The following is a 27,998-nucleotide window of genomic DNA, read 5'->3' as shown; positions in this document are numbered from 1 at the left end:
AAGAACAAAATTAAATCTATGGCACTGAATGACATAGTGTCGGATGATGTGGAGTCTGTGTTGGTGGAATTGAGGAACCACAAAGGCAAAAAAACCATAGTGGGAGTTATGTACAGACCTCCTAACAGTGGTCAGGACCAGGGGTGCAACATGTACCGGGAAATGGAGAAGGCATGTCAGAAAGGCAAGGTCACGGTGATCATGGGAGACTTCAATATGCAGATGGACTTGGTAAATAATGTTGCCAGTGGATCCAAAGAAAGGGAATTCATAGAATGCTTACAGGATGGCTTTTTGGAACAGCTTGTCATGGAGCCCACAAGGGAGCAGGCTATTCTGGACCTAGTGTTATGTAATGAACCAGACTTTATAAAAGATCTTAAAGTAAGGGAACCCTTAGGAAGCAGCAATCATAATATGGTAGAGTTCAGTCTGCAGTTTAAAAGAGAGAAGGCAAAATCAGATGTAATGGTGTTACAGTTAAATAAAGGTAATTATGAGGGCGTGGGAGAGGAACTAACAAAAATAGACTGGAAGCAGAGCCTAGCGGGGAAGACAGTAGAGCAAAAATGGCAGGAGTTTGTGGGTATAATTGAGGAAACTGTACAGAGGTTCATCCCCAAGAAAAGAAAGATTATCCGAGGAGGGATTAGACAGCCATGGCTGACAAAGGAAGTCAGGAAATGTATTAAAGAAAAAGAGAGATCCTATAAAGTGGCCAAGAGCAGTGGGAAATCTAAGATTGGGAAGGTTACAAAAACAAACAGAGGATAACAAAGAGAGAAATAAGGAAGGAGAGGATCAAATATGAAGGTAGGCTAGCCAGTAATATTAGAAATGATAGTAAAACTTTCTTTCAATACATAAGAAACAAACGACAGGCAAAAGTAGACATTGGGCCACTTCAAACTGATGCTGGAAGCCTAGTGATGGGAGATAAGGAAATAGCAGGAGAACTTAACAAGTACTTTGCATCAGTCTTCACAGTGGAAGACATGAGTAATATCCCAACAATTAAAGGGAATCAGGGGGCTGAGTTGGTATAGTTGCCATTACAAAAGAAAAAGTGCTAGAAAAGCTAAAAGGACTTAAAATTGATAAATCTCCTGGTCCTGATGGGATACACCCTAGAGTTCTGAGGGAGGTGGCTGAGGAAATAGTGAGGGATTGGTTGAGATCTTTCAAAAGTCACTGGAGTCAGGGAAAGTCCTGGATGATTGGAAGATCGCTGTTGTAACCCCCTTGTTCAAGAAAGGATCAAGGCAAAAGATGGAAAGTTATGGGCCAATTAGCCTAACCTCAGTTGTTGGTAAAATTCTAGAATCCATCATTAGGAATGAGGTTTCTAAATTCTTGAAAGAGCAGAGTCTGATTAGAACAAGTCAACATGGATTTAGTAAGGGGAGGTCATGTCTGACAAACCTGTTGGAATTCTTTGAAGAGGTGACAAGAAGGTTAGACCAGGGAAACCCAGTGGATGTGGTCTATTGAGCTCCCAAACGGCCTTTGATAAGGTGCCACACGGGAGGCTGCTGAGCAAGATGAGGGCCCATGGTGTTCGAGGTGAGCTACTGGTGTGGATTGAGGATTGGCTGTCTGACAGAAGGCAGAGAGTTGGGTTAAAAGGTTCTTTTTTAGAATGGCAGCTGGTGACAAGCGGTGTCCCGCAGGGTTCAGTGTTAGGGCCACAGCTGTTCACATTATATATTAATGATCTGGATGAAGGGACTGGGGGCATTCTAGTGAAGTTTGCCGATGATACGAAGTTAGGTGGACAGGCAGGTAGTACTGAGGAACTGGGGAGGCTGCAGAAGGATCTAGACAGTTTGGGAGAGTTTTCCAGGAAATGGCTGATGCAATGAGCAAATGCGAGGTCTTGCACTTTGGAAAAAAGAATAAAAGCATCGACTACTTTCTAAACGGTGAGAAAATTCATAAAGCCAAAGTACAAAGGGATCTGGGAGTGCTAATCGAGGATTCTCTGAAGGTAAACATGCAGGTTAAGTCTGTGATTAAGAAAGTGAATGCAATGTTGTAATTTATCTCAAGAGAGTTGGAATATAAAAGCACTGCTGTGCTACTGAGACTTTATAAAGCTCTGGTTAGGCCCCATTTGGAGTACTGTGTCCAGTTTTGGTCCCCACACCTCAGGAAGGACATACTGGCACTGGAACGTGTCCAGCGGAGATTCACACGGATGATCCCTGGAATGGTTGGTCTAACATACGAGGAACGGCTGAGGATCCTGGGATTGTATTCATTGGAGTTTAGAAGATTGAGGGGAGACTTAATAGAAACTTACAAGAGAATACATGGCTTGGAAAGAGTGGACGCTAGGAAATTGTTTCCGTTAGGTGAGGAGACTAGGACCCGTGGGCACAGCCATAGAATTAGAGGGGGTCAATTCAGAACAAAAATCTGGAGACATTTCTTCAGCCAGAGAGTGGTGGGCCTGTGGAATTCATTGCCACAGAGTGCAGTGGAGGCCGGGACGCTAAATGTCTTCAAGGCAGAGATTGATAGATTCTTGATGTCAGGGGGAATTAAGGGCTACGGGGAGAATGCTGGTAAGTGGAGTTGAAATGCCCATCAGCCATGATTGAATGGCGGAGTGGACTCGATGGGCCGAATGGCCTTACTTCCACTCCTATGTCTTATGGTTTAAGGAGAAGGAGTAAATCTAAAATGACAACAAGCTTGAATTCATTATTTTCAGTACCCTCATCTAAATCATTAAGACCTTGTCTACAGTATGGTGTTTTATTGCATGAAACCCAATTCAATGCAGATTCATCTTGGATTCCAAAATGACACTGAAAGATGATTCAGTACATATTTTTATCATTAATATTTGATGAACAATCTCCAAACGAAGGTGATGAAGTCAAATTGATGAACAACATATTTTCTTAATAATGTGAAGCAAAACAAGCAAATTGCTAATCTATTAACTATTAAATTAATAATGTTGTTTAAACTGTTGTGATATTGTAGCAATTTTAAATATACTTTCTCAAGTGATAATTCAAAACTGACTTTACTGAATGAGACTGCAGGGAACATTATTATTGCAAGGATTGTAGAAAGTATTTCCCAAAGATTTTTTAAATAAATGAATCAGGAATGAAAGCAGATTAAGATTTGCAATAAGTGGAAATGTTGCAACTGAAACTCTTAAATGAATTAATTTTGTGCAAAGTGCCTTATAAAAAGAAAAATTAAATTTTTGCTGCTAAACTTTAAAAACCTATTTGTTTAAAGAAATTAGGATTTGGTTTTAAAATTCACTTAATGGGTGCTCATTTTGTGTTACTGCTTTTCTATATTATTCTGATTACTGGCTTAGTGTTTCCAAAATAGCCTCATCATAACATTTTCTCCACTGTAAAGCTACTATGAGGCATAGATCCCACTGACCCCATTAAAGCTGGGTCCCAGTGTATAAGATATAAATAGCTGAGACCGAAGTACTGATACTACCACTTCTCTCCATAGTAACAGTTCCAAACTGAAAATGACCTGTTTATTCATACTCTCTACTTTCTGCCCTTTAACAAATCTTCAATCCGTTAACCACCACTAACCCTGTTGAGTCTAGACTCGTACAACAATTTTCCCAAGACATCTTATCAAATGCCTTTTGAAAAAGTAGAATCAGTAGATAAATTATCTATCCTACTAGTTACAAACTCAAAGAATTCCAATAGCTTGACAAATGGAAGTTCCCTTTCATAAAACCATGCTAATTCTGTCTAATCATATTATTTTCTTCCTTAATAATGAATTCCAGCATTTTTCTGATGCCTGATGTCAGGCTAACTGGCTGCCTTTTTATTATTTCTCACCCATCTTTACTGTTACATTCACTATCTGCCAATCCAATAAGATCATATAAGGAATTCAAAAAGGTCATAATCAATAAATCCACTGTTTCTATAGCCACTTCCTGAGAACTCAAGCTCATATTGAGGCAATGTGGCATTTTAAGTCATCTTAACTTCTCCAATACTACTTATACTAGCAATAACATCTTTTACTTCTGTCCTACCTTTCATGTCAAAATCCCAGAGTACTTCAAAGAAGCATTAGAAAAGAAATTACACAAAGTACCACAGTAAATATGAGATGATAGATCAGATGACTAAAAACTTAGTCAATAAGTTTGGTTTCAAGGAATGCCTCAAAAAGGAGGAAGATGATGAATGCCATCAGGGATGCTAAGAGACAATGCCAGTCTAAACTAGAATCCCAGACTAACTACATGAAAATACATCGACTGGGGCAAGGCTGACACAATATAATAGGCTACAAATTTGAGTAGAGTAGAATCACTGACAACATCACATCCCTTATTGCATCCGATGCTCATCTTAAACAGAAGGTCAGTGAAATGATGTCACCTCCCAGAGAGCCTCATGTGCGCCTGTACACACTGTCACCACCACAGATGTCAGATCAGCCTTCTTGAGAGTGAACTCATGGAAAGCTGTTGTCCTGGATGGAGCTGCCGGCTGTGCACTCAGATCCTGCATGGACCAGCTGGTGAGAGTATTTGCTGACATCTTTAACCTCTCCTTACTCTGATGGGAGGTTCCCACTTGCTTTAAGATGACCATTATCATCTGGCTACCAGAGAAAAATCAGGCAAGGTGCCTTACTGCCTGGTAACTCTGACATCCATCATTATAAAGTGCTTTGAGAGGTTAGTAATGGCACACACCAATTCCAAACTTCCAAATTGCCTTGATCCACTACAATTCGCTTATTGGTCCACATCAGACACCATCTCTCCCTGGCCCTACACTCATCCCTGGAACAAATAGATAACAAAGACACCGACATCAGACTCCTTTTTATTCAATTTAGCTCTACCTTCAAAACCATAATTCCACATAAATTCATCTCCAGACTCAGAGATTGAGGGCTCTGCTCCCTCCTCTGCAACTGGATCATTGTGGTCTGCAGGTCAGGAAGTCAATCATAAGGGCAGGTGACAACACCTCCTCTACAATAATCATCAACACCAGCACCCTGCAAGATTGCGTACTCAGCTCCTTACTCTACCCCTTTTACACTGTCAACCGTGTGGCCAAATTCAGCTTCAACTCTATTTATAAATTTGTTGGCGACACCACCATAGTAGATCGGATCTCAAACAATGAGATAGAGACCAGGAAAGAGATAGAGAGCTTCATGGCATAAAGAGGAGATGATCGAGAGCTTTAACTTTAAGTATCGCCAACAATTTGTCCTGGTCAGACCACATTTGGAGTAATGTGAGCAGTTCTGGGCCCCATATCTCAGAAAGGATGTACTGGCCCTGGAGCATGTTCAGAGGAGGTTCATGAGAATGGTTCCAGGAATGAAAAGCTTAATGTATGAGGAATGTTTGATGTCTCTGGCTTTATACTCCATCGAGTTTAGAAGGATGAGGGAGGATTCAATTGAAACATACAGAATACTGAATGGCCTGGACAGAGTAGATGTTGGGAAGATGTTTCCATTGGTAGGAGAGACTAGGGCCTGAGGGCATAACCTTAGAGTAAAGGGAAGACTTTTCAGAAAGGGATAAGGAGAAACTTCTTTAGCCAGAGAGTGGTGAATCTATGGAATTCATTGCCACTGAAGGCTGTGAAGGACAGGTCATTGAGTATACTTAAGACTGAGATAGATAGGTTCTTGAGAATGGATTACAGGAAGAGAGCAGGAGAATGGGATTAAGAAACGTATCAGCAATGATTAAATGGCAGACCAGACTCGATGGGCTAAATGACCTAATTTCTGCTCCTGTGTCTTCTGGTCTTATGGTCCATCCATTTCGATGCTACAATCAAGAGATCACATCAACACCTCAACTTCCTCAGAAGGCGGAGGAAATTTGGCATATCCACAATGATTCTTATCAATTTTTATAGATGCATCACAGAAAGCATCCCATCTGGATGCATCACAGCTTGATATGGCAACTGCTGTTCCCAAGACCACGAGAAATTACAGAATTCTGAATGCAGCCTGATCCGTCACGAAAGCCAGTCTTCCTTCCACTGATTCTGTCTATACTTCCCACTGTCTCGGGAAAGCAGCCAACATAATCAAAGACCCCTCCCATCCCAGTTATACCCTCTTCCAAAGGGCAGAAGACACAAATGTTAGAAAACACATACCATCAGATTCAAGAACAGTTTCTTCCTCTCTATTATCAGAGTTATGGGTGTATCTCTCATCTATTAGAGTTGATCTTTCTTTGGACCTTCTCCAATGCTGTAACACTATATTCTACATTCTGTTCTATTACCAGAATGTAGTTAAAGCATGATTTGTCTGGATAGCATGCAAAACAATACTTTTCACTGTGTATTGGTACATATGACAGTAATAAATCAAAATCAAATCAAATTTAATGAGGCAGAGAGGTGCAAAAAGGGAATTTATGAGCTTGAATCCCAGGCAACCTAACTGGGAATGAACAAAAAGCCAGGATGAGATGAGTACAGATATCTAGGAGGGTGAAGGAGCTGGAGAAAATGGCATGGGGGCGGGGGAGAGGGCAACAGGGAAAAAAAAAGAGCACGAGCAGAGTCATGGAAGGTTTTGCAAACAAAGTCTCGAGCTTAGTTTCAATAATTGCCAGGGAGTGGTATCAGTAACTTTAGAGGTAGGTCTGTAAATAATAGCTTCAGTTTTCTTAGAATTTAGATAGAAGGGATTTCTGCACTTCCACAACTGAATGTTGGGTAAAGAATCGAATAATTTTGCGACAGTAAAAGAGTTGAGAGAGATGGAGTGAGGTGGTACTGGATGTCGAAGGATACAAGATAAACAATGCAGACAGTGATTTTTCATCATTTATGATCTTTTGCCTAAGTTATAACAAATGAATGGGGAAAAAGCCTCAATAAAATTGCGAAAGTTTAAAATCTGTGTAAATTTGCTTATCTCAAGTTGCTGAGATAATAACATATTTTGCTATCCAGGTTTAGGATTAATGTAAAGTGCAGCAACATACACTAAAATCAAAGTCTGGGTTCAAAACCTCTAGAACCAGAAAATTTAAACAAGGGAAATCCAGAATTGAGAATTCTAGGATGGGAGGCTTGAAATGCATAAGTTTGAAAACCCCCCACTAAACACTACTGGCTTTAATTTAGATGCAGCTGTAATAGCAGCATTTTTGTAATATTCCTCATGATAGTGTATAGGCAGATATTCCCATTTAAAGAATTGGGAAAGAAATAGAATATAAATTTACGTTTCAAACATTTGAAGAAAAGGTTTTCTGTTGTTTTTAGCAAAATTGGCTTAACATTGCATACATTTTAATCAGGATACGAAGAGCGGTTAGTATCATTTTTCTGACATAACAGGATATTAAAAAGATTAAAAATGTCAAATTTAAGAATACAATATGTTTAGTCACACATTTTAAATGCTTCATTTGCTAAATAATCTCAAAAATGTTTCAAGGTATACACTTCTGCAGCCTATAATGAAAAGCTGAAAATGCCTTCCGATTGCACGATTGAAGTAAATGGGAGAAAATAACCACTGGAATTTTTTCTCTACCATTTGATGAGGGAAAAGAATATTTAATGAAATATACAGAGAAAAAGCAGCAGATACCTAAGCAACATGCATTATCAATTGCACGACAATATCATACCCTATTTCAATTTTCTTATGGCTCATAATGACGATTGTCTTTTTACATCACATTTGCAATGCATACCTGAATGAGGGAGGCTGCAGCTGGTATCTGCCGACTGAAATGTTTCTGACGTTGTTTCTGTTGGACTTTGAGAGCAAATCCAGATCCCAGTATACCCTTAAAATTGAACATTTCATTAAAGCATGTCATTGTACTTGAAAGCAATACTATTTGAACATATTATTAAATTTCTTTTGTGAACCATGCAACCAACCTCCAATATCAGATCTATTCCAGTACAATATTACCTTAACCATGGAAGAATAAAGGAATGTAGAGGGAAAAGGCACTGCATAAATGTAAGTTTTATTCCTATTCAAAAGATGAGGCAGAACAAATTTCAGGATCTATAAAACAAATTCTTCAATAATGGGAGAAAGAAGTCTGAAATGTTTACTCAAAAGTGTGATAGCAAAGCATTAATGGACAAAAAATTATAAAGAATGGATTCCCAAAGGGAGGATCATGCTTGACCAACTTCATTGGATTATTTGAAGTAACAGAAGGTAATGTAGTGCATGTAATGTAAATGAATTCTCAAGTGGCTTTGGATATCATACCACTTACTAAACCCATGAATAAGTTTGGAGCATGTCTTGTCAGGAAACAGTGAGTAAACTGGATCATAAACTGGATACCAAATGGAGAACAGGAGTAAGGGTTCAAGATATCATTTTGACTAGCAAGGGTGAAAACTGGTGTTCCACTGAGATCAGAGATGCTGCTGTACACTATTTTCTGAAATAATTTGAAATCAGGATGGGGTATACTATACCAAAACTTGCAAGTGACACTACTTTTGTGGGTATAGTTAAATAAACATAGCAAGACTACAACAAAATATATAAAGTCATCAAAAAGATTTGCAGAACAAAATGGAGATATAAAGCAGTGACTTATGTTGAAATTAGTTTTCAATGTGTCTAAAAGGGTCTGAAGAGTGAATACTGAGCAGTGCCTTAAGCACAGCTCATTAGGATAATACAAACTGAAATTGCATCAGAACAGCAGAGGATCTCAAAAGGGGAGAAAAACAAATCTGATCCTCCTCAAAATCTGTGGTGATGTCTGTCACATCAATGTAACAGGTAACCAGTTTCTAATAAATTTTATCTTGTTAGCCACAAGAGACTTTACTTCGATCAGGAAGTGGATTTCCTTTATAGCACTGGACTAAGCAAGTCCTATAGTTTTTTACATTTGAAATGGATGGTGGCAGCAAGCTTTATCATGAAGAGCAGCTCAGACAGGGGAGTGAGCTGGCATGCTCATCCAGCAAAATTATGAAGTGAGACTTAAAAAAATTGTGACTTTTTCAGCAGAGTTGGCATGATAAAAGTGTGATCTGATAGAGGCTTTCAAGAATATGATTGAATAGACTTCTTTAGTTGATAAGTGCACACATTTGGTGTGATGATAAAAATAATTGAAGGGGAGAGTAGAATTTTTGTTTAAATGTTAGGAATGTCCTGCTTTTTATTTCACACATTTTATAAAGTATTTTATTTCCACTTGAACCATCAATACAAGCAAATGGATTTTTCATCTGAGGATGATTGTGCAACACTTGTGGGTGACTTCAGATTATGTACTGTAGCCCTGTTGTCTACTTCAACTCTGCAACTTTCTAAAAGCTTGATTTGTCAATGTCACTCTAGACATTAACATATAAGGTGAACTTAACATTCACCTCATTACTTATGTATCCAAACTGGATGGCACTATTCTCATGGCATCCCTCAGCTGGAGAGTTTTTTGCTTGCTGCGGGAAACCTCTGGTGTCAACGTTGCTGGCATTTTAATTTAATGCCCAGCTCCACGCCACAAAAGATGCTCCAAGTCAGAAGTGCTCTTCATATATGGTGCTACTCAGTATCTCATTTTGACCCATTGCAGGAGAAATGTTTCCATATTTGGGCCAGGATATCCAGGAATAGTAGGAAGTGGTAGGCATGAGGCTCCACATCTCATATGTGGGGACAGGTCTCCACTTGGCCAGAGAAGAGAATGACCATTCATGTGGAAGCAGGGAGTCCTCAATGGGCAACCAACCCAGTGAGCTTCATTGTGTGTGCTGCTCTCCAATTACCACAAACGTTAAGTCAACCTTAACCTCCACAAACCTTTCACCCTCTTCCGCAACCACTTCCATCTTTTCTCTTATGCAGTCATTGGTAGCAGCCAGGGAACCTCAAACACAAAAACCCTTAGCTCCAATGCTCCCTCCGAGGAGGAAGTCACTGAACCCTTTTAGACAAAGCTTTCACTTGCACTCTCCACCTACTCAGTAAGTTTCATCTCAGTGAGTTCTCTATCTAGATTATGTTTAGGAGCATAATCTGGTGAGCACATCACTGACACATCTCCACAGCTGGTCAAGGAAGAAACGCCCCAAGTCTCCAACACAGGGACCGTTTGACTACGTAACTGCATAGACAATGATTTCATGATCATAGTCATTAATGACATCTATAATCTGGCAGCCTACCTACCTGGCATCTCACCCTACAGGACTTCCACAAGACTACATAGCATAAGCATATCATTAACAAGGCAAATTATACTAATCGTACGTTGTTTCGCAAAAATATGATTTACCATTCTGATCAATAGCTACATAAGTGTAATTTTTATTCTGATTCTAGTAACTATTGCAAATATAACCTTCTTGGCTTTAATTCTTTTTGTCTCTGGTGGAACACAGATCACACAATCCCATAAATTTGTCATTTAATAATGTCAGTCAGTATTTACTCCAACTAGTATTATTTCGACCCATTTAGCTCCATTTTAAAAAAAGACCTGTCCAAACCGACCAGCATTTAAAGCCAATGAACTTCATTCAACTTTAAGTTGATTTGACATCATTTCTTTGATCTTGAAAATATATTTTCTAGTCAACTACTTTTTCCAGCTGCTCCCTTGTCCTTACTGACTTTGATAAATCATGTCATGTTATACTGTGAAATTAGAAGCTTCCAATAAGGGGAGTTCTGATATATATCCAGCCCATGCAGAAGATATAATCCGTTTAATCCTTAATGTTCAAAGGCAAACAGCAATGTTTACTTACTGCTGGAAGTGCAAAGAAAGATATAGCAAAGACAGAGAAGCAAGATGCTATTGTCTTCCCAATCCACGTCTGCGGAACTTTGTCACCGTATCCAATTGTTGTAACTGTGACCTAAAACGAAAAAAATCAGTGAAATTACCAAATGTAGTATCCAATCTGTTTTAAATTATAACGTTGGAAGAAATTTATAGATTGTCACTATGTTTAATATTTTTGTTGATTTCTGGATACAGTTGAATGGATAGGGAACAAGAGTACAAATCATTGCTTACAGATAAAATGTTTAGATCAAAGTACTTCCTAATCCTATGTAAATACATATAAGAACTCATAAGTTTGATCGCTATTTTGTTATAACATGAATTTCTTAAGCTATGTTTGCATCTTGAATGATGAAAAGGTGAAGCAAGTCTGTGGAAGTGCTTTTTAATCGAAGTTTATTATAATTACAACAGTGTAATACAAAACTACGTTTAACGTTTTTAAAATAAAATTCTGCTGCAGGGAGGTCTCTAGGATCACTTCCTCATCTCTATTTTGGAACTCCATGACGTCAACTGAAGTATCTTCTTTTGTTTAATTTGGTTTAATTTTGTCATAAAAATAGAAGCAATGACATTGGCTGTTGGGGGTCAGCCAATCTAGAGTTTCTTCAAATCAAGAGAAGCATCCAATTATCAACATACTCTTCACTGTTTGCCAGGATGTCCACTGTTGCTTTGTTACCTTTACAGCACTGCAGCAAACTGAGCAGCAGCACTACAAAGTAGAAAATTAATTATTTTGTTAATTATCAATTCAAGAATGTGTCCTGTAGAGTTTGGTGATTTTAAATGTATACAGAAAAATACTTGGATGAAAATGTCATTGAGAGCATAGGGTCAAATACAAAGGAACTCACCACACCCCACCACAAGGCATCAGCATAACTACCAAACCCAGTCTTTCCCTTTTCATCAACTGCATCTTTCTCAGCCAAATATACAAAATAGGAGGAGAAGATCAGACCCAGAAAACCGATGTACAGTGTTGTTATGAGTTCCTGCAAAAACAAACATTGCATTAAGGCATTACCTGATTTCAGATTAAATATTACTGTACAATTTTTAAGCTTGTACATCATAACTCACTTTAAATTATATTTTAGGGGTGATAAGATTTCATCAGCAACTGCACAAAGAGCAAGAATCTATTTTGATACATTACTCTTATCACAACAGGGAATATTTGTTGAAAAATCAGCTGGATTATCCATCCTTGGTCAGCAGCAGTTTTTAAATCTTCTAACCTTACAAACTTAGAAAATGCAGGTTGAATTTTAACTGGTGATATGACAAACTCCAAAGCTCCATTAGAGCTCATTGGTCACAGAATGCCTTAAGTCTAACTGTGGGCACTGAGTGATCCCTCTTCATGAAGTTTTAAGCATGGAACTTGCTGCAGAAGAGATGCAAGCAGTCAAACTGAGAGCCCTCTCAATTACCTGTTGCTTTGACATGTGAATGGTCACTAATGCTTTCTTTCTACAACAAACCATTATGGTCAATAAGAGCAGGCACACACTGTCAGAAATGTACCCTTGATCAACTTGCCAAAAAGGTTGTATGTTCAGCTGAAGGAATGGACTAAATCCTGCTTTGCGACCAGTTATGATCAGATAGGTGCATCTGAACACAAAATTATTGACTTATTACAAACAAAACTTACCCAATGATTATGCAAAACAAGTTAACACTCCTTTATTGCTATATTAAAATATTAGTTTGTATCTCACTAAATAAACCAAACCATACACAAAAACAAACCGCACATGGCACATAAAGAGCAAGGATTTCTTTCTGCAGACACATTTTGCCCAAAAAAAAGCTTTATGCCAATAAGTCTTAGTTCCTGAGGACAAACATGAGGATAAGTTGTGTAATGTTCAGGCAGCTGTTGATCTGACATTCTAGTGCACAAAAAAGATGGATGTCACCAGATACAATTGCAGATGCCTCTGGGATCTTTGTCAATACAGCTTGCACAAGCAAGAAAATACTAAGCATTCTTTCAGATGCTCTTCAGAAGGGCAATTAGGGTTTAGAAAGGATGTCACTCTTTAAATTTACATAAATTTTCCATCTTGTTCTCTTGCATTACTATTAACAAACCCTTGATCTTTTGAACTGGGCCTCTGCACCATCTGCCCTTTTACTTCCCCACTTCCTTTATCAGAAGTATTTGAAAAACCCATTTCCAACCTTTCAATTCTGAAGAGTCATTACCAGACTTGAACCGTTAACTTTATTTTTCTTCACAGACGCTGCCAGACTTGATGAGTCTCTGGAGCTTTCTCTGTGTTTGTCCCACATGCCAATTCTTCAAAATCCACACACAAAATTTTATTAAACTATAGTTGAGTCACACACTTTACATTTTCATTTTCTATGGGGGAAGTATAATGTATCATTAGCAGACATTTTCATTGTCCACGAAAAATGATCGAATTTCTATATCAGATTAACAGTAGTAATGTACTGAATATACAATGAGTTACTCAGCAACCTTATTTTACATAAGTTCATGAGCTCCACAGCAGTGTCTTTCATATGTGCTGTCAATAAAATGCCCAATATAACATTTCCTTTATCAGACAATTTTACAATTATGCAATTAGAGAATTAAGCATCAGTATAACAACTGTAAGTCTGTGCCCTGAATATTTGACAAATTTTGAAGACAAAGGTTTGTCCATATAAATAACGATTTATTTCACATTGTTGGTGAGGTATATTTCAAAATGATGGAGACTTTCTATGCCTCAATTGCTGAATATTTTTGCTAATGTGGTCAGTTTCTTTGAAAAGTACTTGATGGGCTAATTAATCTCAATCTTATTGTTTTGCAGTAAGACAGATTCCACAGTGATACCATTGGTATCATCAACCAATTTGAAAAGTTTCTCAATTTGATGCAGCTAAAACTGGTTGCCAGCACAGCTTTCAGATTTTCAAACTATCCTCATTTCATCACTTCTTAATGCTACCCCACCACGTTTTACATCCAGCCTCTCTCTCCTTATTCTGAATGTTTTGTCTATAAGATGGAAAGCCTCTAAGTTTTTCCTCTTAACAAATTTCCCTACACGTTTACGGTTCCTGGCTATAATGTTTGGGCATAATATATTTGAGCTAGGAACAAAGGAATGCAGACAAAGGAGAAAATCTACCTTTAACCTACTATTCAAATATTTTGTTAGTAATCTTTTTATTGTAGTATTTTAATCTTTTCAAATCCAGATCTTTAAAATTAGTTTCTGGAGTGACAGAATTTTACAAAAGTTCACTTTAAGAAGTTAAGCTTACTATTCTAAAACAAATGAGCCAACACATATGCGCAAATGTGCTTCTGAAGGGTTTTTTTCAATTGTAGTTGGAATAACTTGACCCTTGCATCTTTCATTTAAAGTCAACTGAACAGAGTCACTGTTGCTATTTCTAAAGTAACAGCTGTGAGTAATCAACATTTTCTGAGTTCAATTGCTCCAGTTATTTTGTCCCATAATCTTTTTAGGGTTAAACAAACAAAGCAGCAATCTTGTCAGTTGAAATGTCCTACTTAATTAAATGTGACTTTTAACATATTTAACTATTCATCTAATATTAAGGTAGAAAATCATTAGTCCATTAAAGCACATATAATGACATCTCCATGAAACATTGGTCATATTTCATGAAGGTAGTATTGTAACTAAGAACAGATGAAAAAAAATTACAAAGCAAAGCAATCTCATTGGAATTAATTTACAATCCTTACATCAACATAATTCTTGCTTGCTTCTCCCTCTGTGCAATGCTTGCTACTGAGGCTGGCAGCTTCCAAGTGCAAAGGGATCATGATTTACCAATGCCTGTACCTGTGAATGGTATCCCATACAGGGATGTAATTTTGAAGATCTAACATACAAACATTCCCTGTTCTTATGAACAGCCATATTATTTTGATCTGCATTGTGTTCCAACTTGCGTAGAAATCAATTTACGAAAGGACTCTTAAGAATGGAACCCATTTACAACCTTGAGACTGCCTGTAAGTGCAAACTGAGTGAGCACTAAGAATGAAGCAAAGAGGCATAAGACGTATCTTGTGTGTATGCAAAAGATACTTGTGTGGTCCCATGGGCAAAGCGACCTGGCAGAAATATGCAAGTCACAGGTGTCCTTGCTTTCCAAAGTAAAATCCTGAATGACAGAAGTAGTGAGATATCGGTCCAAAAATAATCGGATGTTGTGGTGAGGCTGATGATTTGGGGATGCCCACTTGCATTGCTGAAGAGTGAAAAAGGATGGGTCTCCATGAAGGGTGCAGCAAAACAGTGGTGAAGATGTGATTGTTTGAAGGTGCAGAAAGGTAGTGATGGCAAACTGCAGCTGCTGCTCTGACTTTTATTTTGAAATTTGGTGCCATCCAGTTTCTCACGGAAGGAAAGGAGAATTTGTAGTTGCATAGAAATGAGGTGAGATTAGCTAACAAGGTATTGTAAATGCAAGGGAATAAAAAGTAAATCACTGCTCACAACAAGCTTCAGATCTCGCCATTTAAACCCTTGAGAGAAAGTATCAGAAGTTTTCATTAGCTTTAACAGTCTGATTTTCATATTTTGCCTTATTTCCCCAATTCCACCCATTGGGGGCCTAACATGCTACTTAAGAAATTATGAAACAAATTCAGACAAGGTGCTTGATTATTTCTTTTGGCTGCTGGTGTCATTATATTTTTGTAGCTTTCCTCTACTTGATTAAAGTTTCAATAGTCTATTAGAAATGATCTGCCTAGTGCTAAAGTACATCTTGTTCACTCAAAAGCTTGTGCTAAAGTAAATTGTTTCTGTACGTGGCTGCAAACACTGGTATTATGGGGAATCAGCCCAGTCACCACCTACCAGGCAATTCCGCTGAACTACTGGATAACAAATAGATGAACTGCTGTGAAGCTTTCATAATCTTCGAACAAAAGGAATCATAGAAATCTGAGCTTCCACTACAACTATGACAATGGCCATAAGTTGCAACAAGGTAGATTCCACAAGTTGAGCTGATAAAAGTGATGAGGTAAAAACAATGACTGCAGATGTTGGAAACCAGATTCTGGGTCAGTGGTGCTGGAAGAGCACAGCAGTTCAGGCAGCATCCAAAGTGCAGCGAAATCAACGTTTCGGGCAAAAGCCCTTCATCAGGAATAAAGGCAGTGAGCCTGAAGCGTGGAGCTTATCTCTCCATGCTTATCTTACCACGCTTCAGGCTCACTGCCTTTATTCCTGATTAAGGTCTTTTGCCCGAAATGATAAAAGTGATGACCTATTTAATGGTTTGAAAAGAAGGTTTCAAGGTATAAGTCAAAGTTACATATTTCAAATGCCAAGTTGGTCATAGCTCTTTGATATTCCTTGGCACTAAGCATAGACTTTCCAGTGCAGCAATGCAATGATAAAAATGCCTCCTGATTATTCAAAAGCAAGCAGTCTGTGTTAGAAATTATGGGCAGAATTTTCTCAGTGTATGATAAACGTGGGCAAGTGCAAGTCAGTTGGAAAAATATGGCAAGTTTGTCAGAAATTAGATTCTTGAAGTAGAGAAAAAAATTCTGATTATGCAACCCAATTTTGAATGGCAAGATGGGAATTTTGCTATTGAGCAGTGAGAGGCTTGTTTGCATGGGCATTAATATCCAATCTCCCCTCACGGACATATACTTTTCTATTCTCCCATATGTTGAATTGACAGCGAGTGATTGCAACATGTAAGTCAGTTTGTGTACCTGGTGGCTACAGTTTGCCACATGAACATCCAGGCATCCATCTTGGAAAACAGTTTTCAAATATTAGGACATGGCCTATGAGCAGCCAGAGCCTATCCTTCAGTTGTAAAATGCATAAAGTGTCCAATTATGTGAATACAAATTTGGTTACAAATAACTTGACTGTTCATCATCACAGACTGAACATTGTCATCTGAATGAAACAGAAGTAATCATAGGTGATTTTTTTTTTAAAAATGGCACAATCCAAGATCTTAGGACCGCACAAGGGCACAGAACTTTATTTATCACTTTGAACTCTAAGTATTTGCCAATGTAATGCAGCCTTTCTTAGACGTTGTGGTGGCAGGGGTGCAAGGTACCAGTAATCAAACAGCAATTAAAAATCTCCTACTGCATATGCACAATATGTTTTGTATTGCATTGATCAAAATAAGGTTGATGTCAAAGCAGCATCTAAATGCATTCCTTGTCCATTCCTTGTCGGAGTATTCTATGTTTCACTGTACAGCTAAACCATGAGATGTGAAAGCTGCTCATGTTACCAAGGACCTGTTCTGCTTCTGATATTTCCCATGCAAGTTCATTGGAAGCCTGACATTATTATTGTCTCTCTTTCTGTGGCACTACAAAGGTACAGAGAAATTGAGGGGGAACAGATGTGCCACCAGCCCAGGAGAAGTAGCAACCTCTAGATGCTGCCAAACAGCCTCATGATCAAAAGGCTGCAGTAGAAGATCCCCTTAGGGTGTAGATGAAGTATAGGAGGCCCACATGTACCATACTCAAGGTTATTTCTTCCGGGTGAAGGTGATACAGTGACAATGAGGACTGCACAAGTCCCAGAACACCATCGCAGACCTGTTCCAGTGATTGGAACCTGTGGGCATGAGATGGCCATTCTAGCTCAGTGGCCATTAAGATGACAGATGTGCCAAGTGTTTATTCAATAAGCTCTTCCAAGGATCCAATCGGCATCTATGTGGATTTCACTCCCCTGATACACAAGTACATTAATACTACTTCTGATGCAATTTGTGCAAGATCACATTGCTTGACCTCATATCCCCACAATGGCATTGGTGCTGCAGCTCAAGCATTTGTCTTTACCAAGACAGCTGGCTTCCCCATGTGCAAGGTGCTATAAACTGTACACTTATTGCGTTGAGAGCACCATATCATGATGCAACAGACTTCAACTGAAAATGATTCTATTTCAATGTATAAATCATGTGATTATAAGTACCATGTCTTAGAGGCCTGCACCAGGTATCCTGGGAACTGCCCATGTCTTTGAAAATTCTCATGATCCTGCTGCATTTAAAGGACTAGATGCCTTAGAGGGATAGTGAGCAGGACATAAGGGCCACCCTCTGCTACCATGAGTGATGATTCCACTAAAGCAATCCCTAGACTGATGGCCAAGTGTAGGGACAATGCAGAGTCAAAGAATGTGGTGCTGGAAAAGTACAGCCAGTCAGCTGGGGTGGCACTGTGGCACAGTGGTTAGCTCTGCTGCCTAACAGCACCAGGGACTGGATTCAATTCCCAGACTTGGGCGACTGTCTGTTTGGAGTTTGCACATTCTCCCTGTGTCTGCATGGGTTTCGTCCGGGTGCTCCAGTTTCCTCCCACAACCCAAAGATGTGCATGTTAGGTGAAGTGGCCATGGTAAATTGCCCATAGTGTCCAGGGATGTATAGGTTAGGTGCATGAGTCAGGGGTAAATGTAGGGGAATGGTATGCTCACAGTAAGGATTCTAATTCTAATTCACGTAGCATCCAAGGAGCAGGAGAATCGACACTTCAGGCATAAGCCCTCATCAGGAATGAGCCTTGTAGGCCAAGGAGGCAGAGAGATAAATGGTGGAGGGGTGGGAGAAGGTAGCTGGGAATGCGATAGGTAGATGAAGGTGAGGTGAAAGTGATAGGTCAGAGAGGAGGGTGGAGCCGATGGATGGGAAGGATGATGGACAGGTAGGACCGTACAAGACAGCAGTGCTGAGTTGGGATAGGGGGAGAAATGGGGAAACGGGGAAACTAGTGAAATGCACATTGATCCCATGTGGTTGGAGGGTCCCAAGGCGGATGAGGAGGCGTTCTTCCTCCAGGCATCAGGTGGTTAGGGTTTGACGATAGAGGGAGGCCCAGGACCTGCATGTCCTTGGTGGAGTGGAAGGGGGAGTTAAAGTATTCCACCACGGGGCAGTGCGTTTGATTGGTACGAGTGTTCCAGAGGTGTTCTCTGAAACCATCCGCAAGGTGGTGTTCTGTCTCCCCAATGTAGGGACTACCACCAAGGACATGCACGTCCTGGCCTCCTCCATCACCAAACCCTAACCATCCAACGACTGAAGGAAGAACACTTCATTTTCCACCTTAGGACCCGTCGACCACATAGGATCAATATGGATTTCACCAGCCTCCCCATTTCCCCTCCCTCCACCTTATCAGAGTACGAACCTTCCAACTCGGCAGTACTCTCTTGAACGGTCCTACCTGTCCATCTTCCTTCCCATCCTCCTCTCTGACCTATCATTACCTCCACCTTTATCTACTTATCACATTCCCTACTACCTTACCCTCAGTCCCATCACTCTCCTATTTATCTCTCAGCTGCCTTGGCCTACAAACCTCATTCCTGATGAAGGATCTATACCTAAAACATCTATTCTCCTGATCCTCAGATGCTGCCTGACCAGTTGTGCTTTTCCCGCACTATACATTTCAACTCTGATCTCCAGCATCTACAATTCTCACTTTCTACTAGTAGATACAATTCTATTCACTGGGGCCATAATGGAACAGAAAATAGGGTCCTCAATGTTTGGACTGGTTTGGTAGTGTGGGGGGCAGAGGCAGCGTGAAGGATCAGGCTTTAGAGTTCAGTCCATACAGCATGTGCTGCATAATGCTTGTGTGCTGTGCACAGAGCAGGAAAAGTGGGGATCTGGTGGACATTGTCTTCCTCCCAAAAAGACTTAGAGCAGGAGAAACATTACCTTCAGCATAATAGAACATTGAAGTAATTGATGCATCAAGTCAGACTGGACGTAATTGACACATTTCCAATAGATATGAACTGGGTGCAATATTGTTCAATGATCAAAGGCAGGCAGTCCCTGAGTGTTCCCAGAAGCAGATTCCGCTTTTCATTGTTTTTCCTTCACTTTTGGAGTTGCTTAAAACAGTGAATGCTTTCAACCACTGGAAATACTTCCAGTATGAAATGCTCAAACATTGAACAATAAGATGGTATTCAGTTATGCTGGGCTTTGAGGAAACTGCTGCACTCCCTTACACATGGTTCTAAGGTAACATAACACAAAGGAAGGATAACTTATGTAGCTTGGTTCTTTTTACCGCAGTTACAATGATTGTCAATCAGACAGGTGATGTTAAGTAGCAATGTTTTTATGAATTTGAGCTTGCAATGAAATGTCAGCTACCCCACCTGCATACTCTCCCATTACAAGCAATGTGAAAAACCGATAGCACTTGACTTGATGCACAGCTTTAAGAATGGCACTAGCATTAGGAATTCTGGGAGGTTTGAATAGTGATAAGTATTTCTACCATTGCTGAGCAAAAGGTAGCACTAGCCTGGATCTATCTAGGTATTATGCATAACTAATAGGGCAAGCAGTGGAGAATAGAGTGAGAAAACTTACTAGGGTTCACTGAGAAACCTTCCATGAAACATGCTAAAATTAAATAATTATAGCCTGACAGAAGAAAGCCTTAAACTCTTTATGCACACATTCAAATCAACTTAAATTGAGAAAGCCAGCAGGGAAGTATTGCTATCTCTCACTGGAGTAGGGGTTGAAAAATCAATGCCCGTGCCATGCCCAAAGTCATCACAAAATTTAAAGACTTTCTTTAAAATATGCAGAATTCCATCCTCAGTTTACAGACTTTCAGACTCAAAATTAGTAGAAAGCACAGGTCATGTTTCTGTACTTAAGAAAAATTATTATTTAGAGTCATAGAGTCTTGCGGCTGTACAGCTTGAAAACAGACCTTTTGGTCCAACTCGCCCATGCTGACCAGATATCCTAATTTAATCCAGTCCCATTTACCAGCATTTGGCCCATATTCCTCTAACCCTTCCTATTCATATGCCCATCCACATGCCTTTCCAATGTTGCAATTCTATTACCACTTCCTCTGGCAGTTCATTCCATACACCCACCACCCTCTGCATGAAAAAGTTGTTCCCTCGGATCCCTTTAAATCTTTCCCCTCTCACCTTAAACTTATGCCGTTCAATTCTGGACCCCCCACCCTGCCCCTCATGATTTTATAAACCTTCATAAGGCCACCCCTCAGCCTCCAACACTCCAGGAAAAAATAGCCCCAGCCTATTCAACCTCTCCCTTTCGCTCAAGCCCACCAACCCTGCCAACATACATGTGAATCCTTTCTGAACCCTTTCAAGTTTCACAACATTCTTCCTATAGCAGGGAGACTAGAATTGAACACAGTATTCCAAAAGTGACCCAAACAACATCCTGTACAGCTGCAACATGACCTCCTAACTCCTATACTCAATGCACTAATTTATTACAAGCAAATAGATTCAAGCTACAGGTAAACAATTATGAACCATTGGCATACAAATTGACTGATTAAAACTCCAATCCTGTGTTCCACTTATACACAGACAGGAAATAAATATGGGTATAATGGACAGAAATGACTGGGAAAGAAATAACTGGGAAAGCAGTTCAGTCATCACTGTTCACAGTATCTGCTTCGCCATTGTCCTTCTCCAGATGATTTCGCTGGTTTGCACAAGGTACCAGATGACTGACTCTCATTTATAAAAGGTTTTTGATTCATTTAATTAGAAGTCATAAAGTATAACAATTGTTGAAGGAACTGCTGAAAACTGGTCTTCTTCATACTTAAAGTGGATTTTACTGCAAAGAACAGAGAGTAGAGACCTGACCGCGATTCCCTCTCTTGATCAGAGCCTCAAGCTGTTTAGCTACTTGAGAACAGACGGCCTGTCAGTGATAACTGGTCACTTGTCCATAATCCAACCAGTTTCTTGTTGCTTTTTAAACCTCCATTTGTACACCCCAAGCCTCCAGCTCATCTGCACCTTTTCATACAACTGCTTGAACCAGCAGCTGTGTAAACAATACCTGCAATGAATATCAGGTTACTTTCTTTCAAAAGAATGAAGTAATCCTTAGCTTTATAATGTTTTTTCTTCCATTTCAGTCCACAATTAAAAATGCAGAAAAACAAAAGACAATCTTTAAGTATGGAAGAAAGTTAATCGGATATTCATTCTCAAATCTCTCATCTTGTCAGACTGCCTATCCATAATATGTTTTTGATCTACAAGAAGCTATTTCTATCCTTTGGGCAAATATACTATGTTGGTGGGATACCCTGTCCTCATGCACATCAGCTGCAAAGAGGGAAAGAATATAGAAACACATGTTGAGATTGATCTTAAAAGTCAGTAGCAGCCATAGGTGGGCAACAACCTTCAGGTCACAATTCTACTGAGAAGAGTTAAATTTGTACTAAGTCCAGAAAAATCTCCTTTACAAAATGCCTAACTTCAGAACTAGTTTCTCCAACATGCCCAAAGCTATCAAGCCACCTCACAAATATATCTAAATTCAATCCAATGGAATTTAGAATGGAACCTTATATGATTCAGGTTCTCAGCAAAGGATTAAAATGATGAATTTCTTAGATACTTCAGTTACAATAACATAGGAATGATGTACTAGTGTTTAATTTTACTATAATTTTGATTCAATATTACACTTCTTTTAATATCCTGTCCACTACTTTCCTGGTCCACATTGAATTTCTTTCTTACTACACGAATGTTACTTTTTTCATGGCTTTAAGACGTCATGCAAATTTTTCAATGCAAGCCATGTTATTCTTCAGCCTTCAGATTGCGTACTCATTTCCTGAGTAAAACATCATCATAAAGAAATGTGCTTCAGCATTCATAGAATCATAAAACCTCTATAGTGTAGAAGCAGGCCATTCATCCCATCAAGTCCACACCAAAGTCTGAAGAATATCCCTACCAGGTCCAACCCACCGCCACCCCCACCCCTCACCCTACCTCTGTTCCTGTATATACCATGGCTGAGCCTCCTAGCCAGCACATCCATGAGCAATTTAGCATGGCCAATCCACCAAACCTGCACATCTTTGAATAATTATGTAGATTGTGAGAGAAGCATTTTCGGAGAGCCTCCTGATTGAGGACAGGAACCCCAGTCTGGAGAGTTATATCTTTTTCTAATGGATTCAGCAGCATTCATTTGCACAAGGAAAATTAATAAAAACAAAAACGTTATTTAATGGCCTCACCTCCTCTTAGGTGAACCTTGCAAGAAAGTCACAGCAACTTTATCTACTCAGGCCCACTGTTAGAAAAGCTTTTGGGTATAATTATAGAATCAGAGCCTGACCTGAACAGTTAAAGATGTAGCTAACCTGACGATGAATGAAAACGACAGAGCCTAAAAGTCTCCAAGTGCCACCCTGTCGATCCACATGCAGCATCCGTAAGATCTGAAGGAATCGAATACCCCTGAAAATACAAAATAACATCAATACTACAAAAGACAAACATAAACATTTTAAAAGTTGCATTTTAAAAATCGTGCAGTTAAACGTCTGATGGTTTAAAACTATGTTCAACATATTAAAGTCCATCCCGGTTTGGTCTTTGTTGCAAGTACACGAATAAAATAGGAAGATAAATGGCATGTTAGTTTTTATTACAAAATGGGGCTAAAACACAAGAACAGGGAAGCCTTATATAGAATTCGATTACTTAATATGTCTCCAAATTTAAAGAGTAATGTATTTGCATTGAAATTACTAGCCTAGTTTCTGGAATAAGAGGGTTCTACTGTGATGACAGGCTGAATAAATTGGAGTTTTGAAGAATGAGTCATCTCATTCAAACATACAAGATTTTGAAGGGGTCTAACATGGTAGACTCTGGGGCTGCTTGTGGAATCTAGGGAGGAAATAAAAGAGTTACAGTCTCAGTATAAATGATCCTTCACTTGAAATAGAGATAAAATAGGAAATATTTCTTCACTTAGAAGGTTGTGAATGTACAGAATTGTCCATCACAGAGGAACGTGGATGCTCCATTATTAATTACAGACAGATGTTTAGACTCTTGGGGAGTCAGGATATAGAGAGGGGGGTAGTGTAATGAAGCAGCAGATTAGCCTCGATTATATTAAATGGTTGCACAAACCTGAGTGCTATGGTCTACTCTTGTTCCTATTTCTTATGCTCTTTTGTTGTTACTTAATAATAACTAACCATGCCTTGATAAATTAATGCTGACTTAAATATAGCTGCTTCAAGTGATTTTTATTTACCTCTCAGGCTGCACTAAAAGACAAGGCATACAAAAAGAGCAACACAAGCTAGCAAATTGGAGATCGTAATTATTCAAACATTTGATTGCAAAAACAATAACTATTTGTAAATATTCCAGAAATTTACAATTCTGCCTAACCTTGATGTGGACCTCATTATAATTTTATATATACTATTCCAAATATTACCACAGCTCTCAGCCAAGCAGGATAGGGGAGGCCTGGTGGTATTATAGCTGGGCTGTTAATCCCAAAGATCCAGATAACATTCTGGGGACTCTGATTCAAATCCTGTCATGGCAGATGGTGGAATTTGAATTAAGTAAATATCTGAAATTAAGAATCTAACGGTGACCATGCATCCATTGTCGATTGTTGGAAAAACCATCTGGTTCACTAATGTCCTTGAGGGAAGGGAACTGTCATCCTTACCTGGTCTGGCAATGTGGTTAACACTTAACTGCCCTCTGGGAAATTAGGGATGTTGGCTGATAGGAAACAAAGAGTAGTGATAAACGGCTCCATTTTGGAACGGCAGGCAGTGACCAGTGGGGTACCGCAGGGATCAATGCTGGGACTGCAGCTTTTTACAATATATGTTAATGATATAGAAGATGGTATTAGTAATAGCATTAGCAAATTTTTTGATGATATTAAGCTGGGTGGCAGGGTGAAATGTGAGGAGGATGTTAGGAGTTTACAGGGTGACCTGGACAGGTTAGGTGAGTGGTCAGATGCATGGCAGATGCAGTTTAATGTGGATAAATGTATGGTTATCCACTTTGGTGGCAAGAACAGGAAGGCAGATTACTACCTAAATGGAATCAATTTAGGTAAAGGGGCAGTACAAAGAGATCTGGGTGTTCTTGTGCACCAGTCAATGAAGGTAAGCATGCAGGTACAGCAGGTAGTGAAGAAGGCTAATAGCATGTTGGCCTTCATAACAAGAGGGATTGAGTACAGAAGCGAAGAGGTTCTTCTGCAGCTGTAGAGGCTCTGGTAAGACCACACCTGGAGTACTGTGTGCAGTCCTGGTCTCCAAATTTGAGGAAAGACATTCTGGTTATTGAGGGAGTGCAGCGTAGGTTCACGCGGTCAATTCCTAAAATGGCAGGACTACCTTACGCTCAAAGACTGGAGCAACTGGGCTTGAATATCCTTGAGTTTCTAAGACCGAGAGGGGATCTGATTGAGACATAAGATTATTAAAGGATTGGACACTCTGGAGGCAGGAAACATGTTTCCGGGTGATGGGTGAGTGCCAAACAGAGGACACAGCTTAAAAATACGCGGTAGACCATTTAGAACAGAGATGAGGAGAAACTTCTTGTGTGGAATGCTCTGCCCCAGAGGGCAGTGGAGGCCCAGTCTCTGGATTCATTTAAGAAAGAGTTGGATAGAGCTCTCAAGGATAGTGGAATCAAGGGTCATGGAGTTAAGGCAGGAACAGGATGCTGATTAAGGATGATCAGCCATAATCATATTGAATGGTGGTGCAGGCTCGAAGGGCAGAATGGCCTACTCCTGCACCTATTGTCTATTGGCAATAAGTGCTGTCTAGCCAGTGACACCCTCATCCAGTGGATGAATAAATGAATTTTAAAAAGAATAACTGAGGACTCCACTCTCTATCTACTTAATCTTAGAATCTAATTGGTCTAATAGCCTAGAAATAGATTGGGTCTGTTCATTTTAATTTATAAAACTGCAGAGAAATACCTGATGGCAGATGTGGCAAACACCTGACCATTTGATCCGACACTGAGCACTATAATGGATGCAATCACTACAATCAGATCTGCAAGTCAAAAAACAAGCGTGCTGATTAGTTTCAAATATGACATCATAAAGGAATTATGTTAACCTTTTCAAGATCATGGCCAAAAAAATTAATACATTGATGGCAAATAAACAAAACAATCCTTGGATCAAACTTCAAATTACAATTCCAATCCACTGTCAACTACAGCTTCTAAATTATTTCAAACGCAATGAAAATTCTAATTTATGAGTTGTAAAAACATCTTCAGAATTTCATGTTATATATTTTCCCATAGCACTTGAAATTGCAATTAACAAATCTGCCTGTGTGTTCTTCTGTGACTCAGGAATGGCCTGGTTTCATGCTTCTTTTAGATTTATTGTTTTTACTAAGATAATATTACTGTGAAAGCATTTAGTGTATTCAAAACTTTATTTGATATTATTCAACTGTTCCATATCCATCTCTAAGCTACTTCTATAATACAATAATAAAGCTACACTGTGTTGCCGTTTTTAAAAATTTTTTGGCATAGTTGCAAAGTCAAATATTTGCACAGAATCTCAAATTCTGTCTGACAATTATCTCAATGAAGTATAGTTGACTTTAACATACACAAGATTGTTAACGTTAAGGTAATTGAAAGAAAACAAGGAACTCCTCACCTATAATGGAAATAGGTTTCCTGGCAAACCGAATCCTTCCTTTAACACCAATATATTTACTTCTGCAGCCTGCAGACCATAATCGTACCATATATTCTGCACCGAAAAAAACTACTAACACTATCTCCTAAATGGAAAATAAAAAGAATTGTTGAGAGTGGATTAAACTGTGCGAGCTGAAATAGAAAAATCATTGCTTTTGTATAATAGACTAAGGCTCAAAACATTGTTAGGGCATTTTAATTAAACACTTACAAGATCAAATTGCTATCAGAGAGTGGTCTGCTAATATTGCTAAGAGCCATTTCAGGATTAATTCCAGGCAGTAGTCTTTATACCTTTCCATATTCCAATACCTACAATGGTTGGCCAGATTAGGGTGATTCATTTTTAAGATACATTTTTAACATTTCTAAGGTAATCTGAAAACAAAGGATCTGCATCAGATAAATTGGAACCAAAGGTTGGTAGATCACTCAGTGTTGAAAATGTGTTGCTGGAAAAGCGCAGCTGGTCAGGCAGCATCCAAGGAATAGGAGATTCGGCGTTTCAGGCATAAGCCCTTCTTCAGGAGATCACTCAGTGTGATGATACAATGGTTTTTGGAAGTGTATTTTGATCTGGATTTTTTGTGAAGAAAAGTTGAGACAGGATGCTTTCTCACTCTGCTGATCCATTAGTCTTTTCTTTACTCATCATACTTTCTACTTATTATAGTTCTCAATCTTTATATTTCCTTCAATTCCACATATGTCATATGCTAATTAGCATTTTACAATTTTTTTTGGTTCAATCGAGCTATCAATTTGTTTATTGCTTAAATTTTATTAGAATAATTTTGCAGGGTGGAATCTTCCTTTCTGAAGATAAAGCATGGTGGTTAGCATGTTGGATGACATCATTTCTCAACTCATTATCTAAGTAAGTAAGTTGTTGTATGAGTACTTGGCAAATTGTATGGCAAGCAAGCTAGAAGTTTTTGCCATTGGCAAGATATTTTGGTTTCAAAAGGTCTAGTGCCATATTTAAAGACCAGATGAATTGCACTTCAATTGCTATAAGCTAAGAGCATCTCTTCATCCTGTGCTGTCATTCATAAAGCACAGGTAATATTCACAGCAAAAATTCATGTTGGCTCTTTGCTGTTTGATGGCCTCACAGAAGGACCACACACTCACTTTCCAGAAGAGAATCAAAAGACCATTATATCACACCTGTCCAGCCTGGACACAGATAACAGCACAACTCAGAGGAATCAGACACCACAAGAGATATGTCAAACTGATCCAAGAAAAATTCAATAATCTCCCCATAAGGGTAAGTAGTAACGGGAATCTGCTACCTTACATAGCCATCATTAATTCAAAAGTTGCCACTGCAAATGCATCTCAGAAATCGTCATGGGCTACAATCCTCAGCATCACATGTCTATTATAAAGTGCATTTGAGCCCTTTATTCCCAAACTACTAACCCTTGCTGCCCTCAGTGCTTCCTACTCACTCACGGAGGAAACCTCACACCCTGCAAATTTGTGCATGCTCATACAATGCTTCTGCACCATTCCCATCACACACAATCATTGCCTTTGTTTTATCACTACAAAAT

At 39.1% G+C, this 27,998-nt stretch overlaps 1 protein-coding gene across 1 annotated transcript in view; it reads right to left on the bottom strand.

The window, feature by feature from the left end:
- kcnq1.2 (potassium voltage-gated channel, KQT-like subfamily, member 1.2) overlaps positions 1-27,998 on the bottom strand; it is a 358,931-nt gene that overhangs the window by 274,433 nt on the left and 56,500 nt on the right. The window contains exons 3-8 of the mRNA XM_060840067.1: positions 26,393-26,519; positions 25,685-25,763; positions 23,058-23,154; positions 11,680-11,820; positions 10,779-10,889; positions 7,727-7,822 (exon numbers count right to left, since the gene is read on the bottom strand). Coding sequence (XP_060696050.1) covers positions 7,727-7,822; positions 10,779-10,889; positions 11,680-11,820; positions 23,058-23,154; positions 25,685-25,763; positions 26,393-26,519 — 651 coding nt within the window. The remainder of the gene's footprint in view (positions 1-7,726; positions 7,823-10,778; positions 10,890-11,679; positions 11,821-23,057; positions 23,155-25,684; positions 25,764-26,392; positions 26,520-27,998) is intronic.

This window comes from Hemiscyllium ocellatum, chromosome 19, assembly GCF_020745735.1.
Source record: "Hemiscyllium ocellatum isolate sHemOce1 chromosome 19, sHemOce1.pat.X.cur, whole genome shotgun sequence".
NCBI lineage: Eukaryota > Metazoa > Chordata > Chondrichthyes > Orectolobiformes > Hemiscylliidae > Hemiscyllium > Hemiscyllium ocellatum.
The sequence above is the reverse complement of the archived record's forward strand: the minus strand, read 5'-3'. Positions and strand labels throughout refer to the sequence as shown.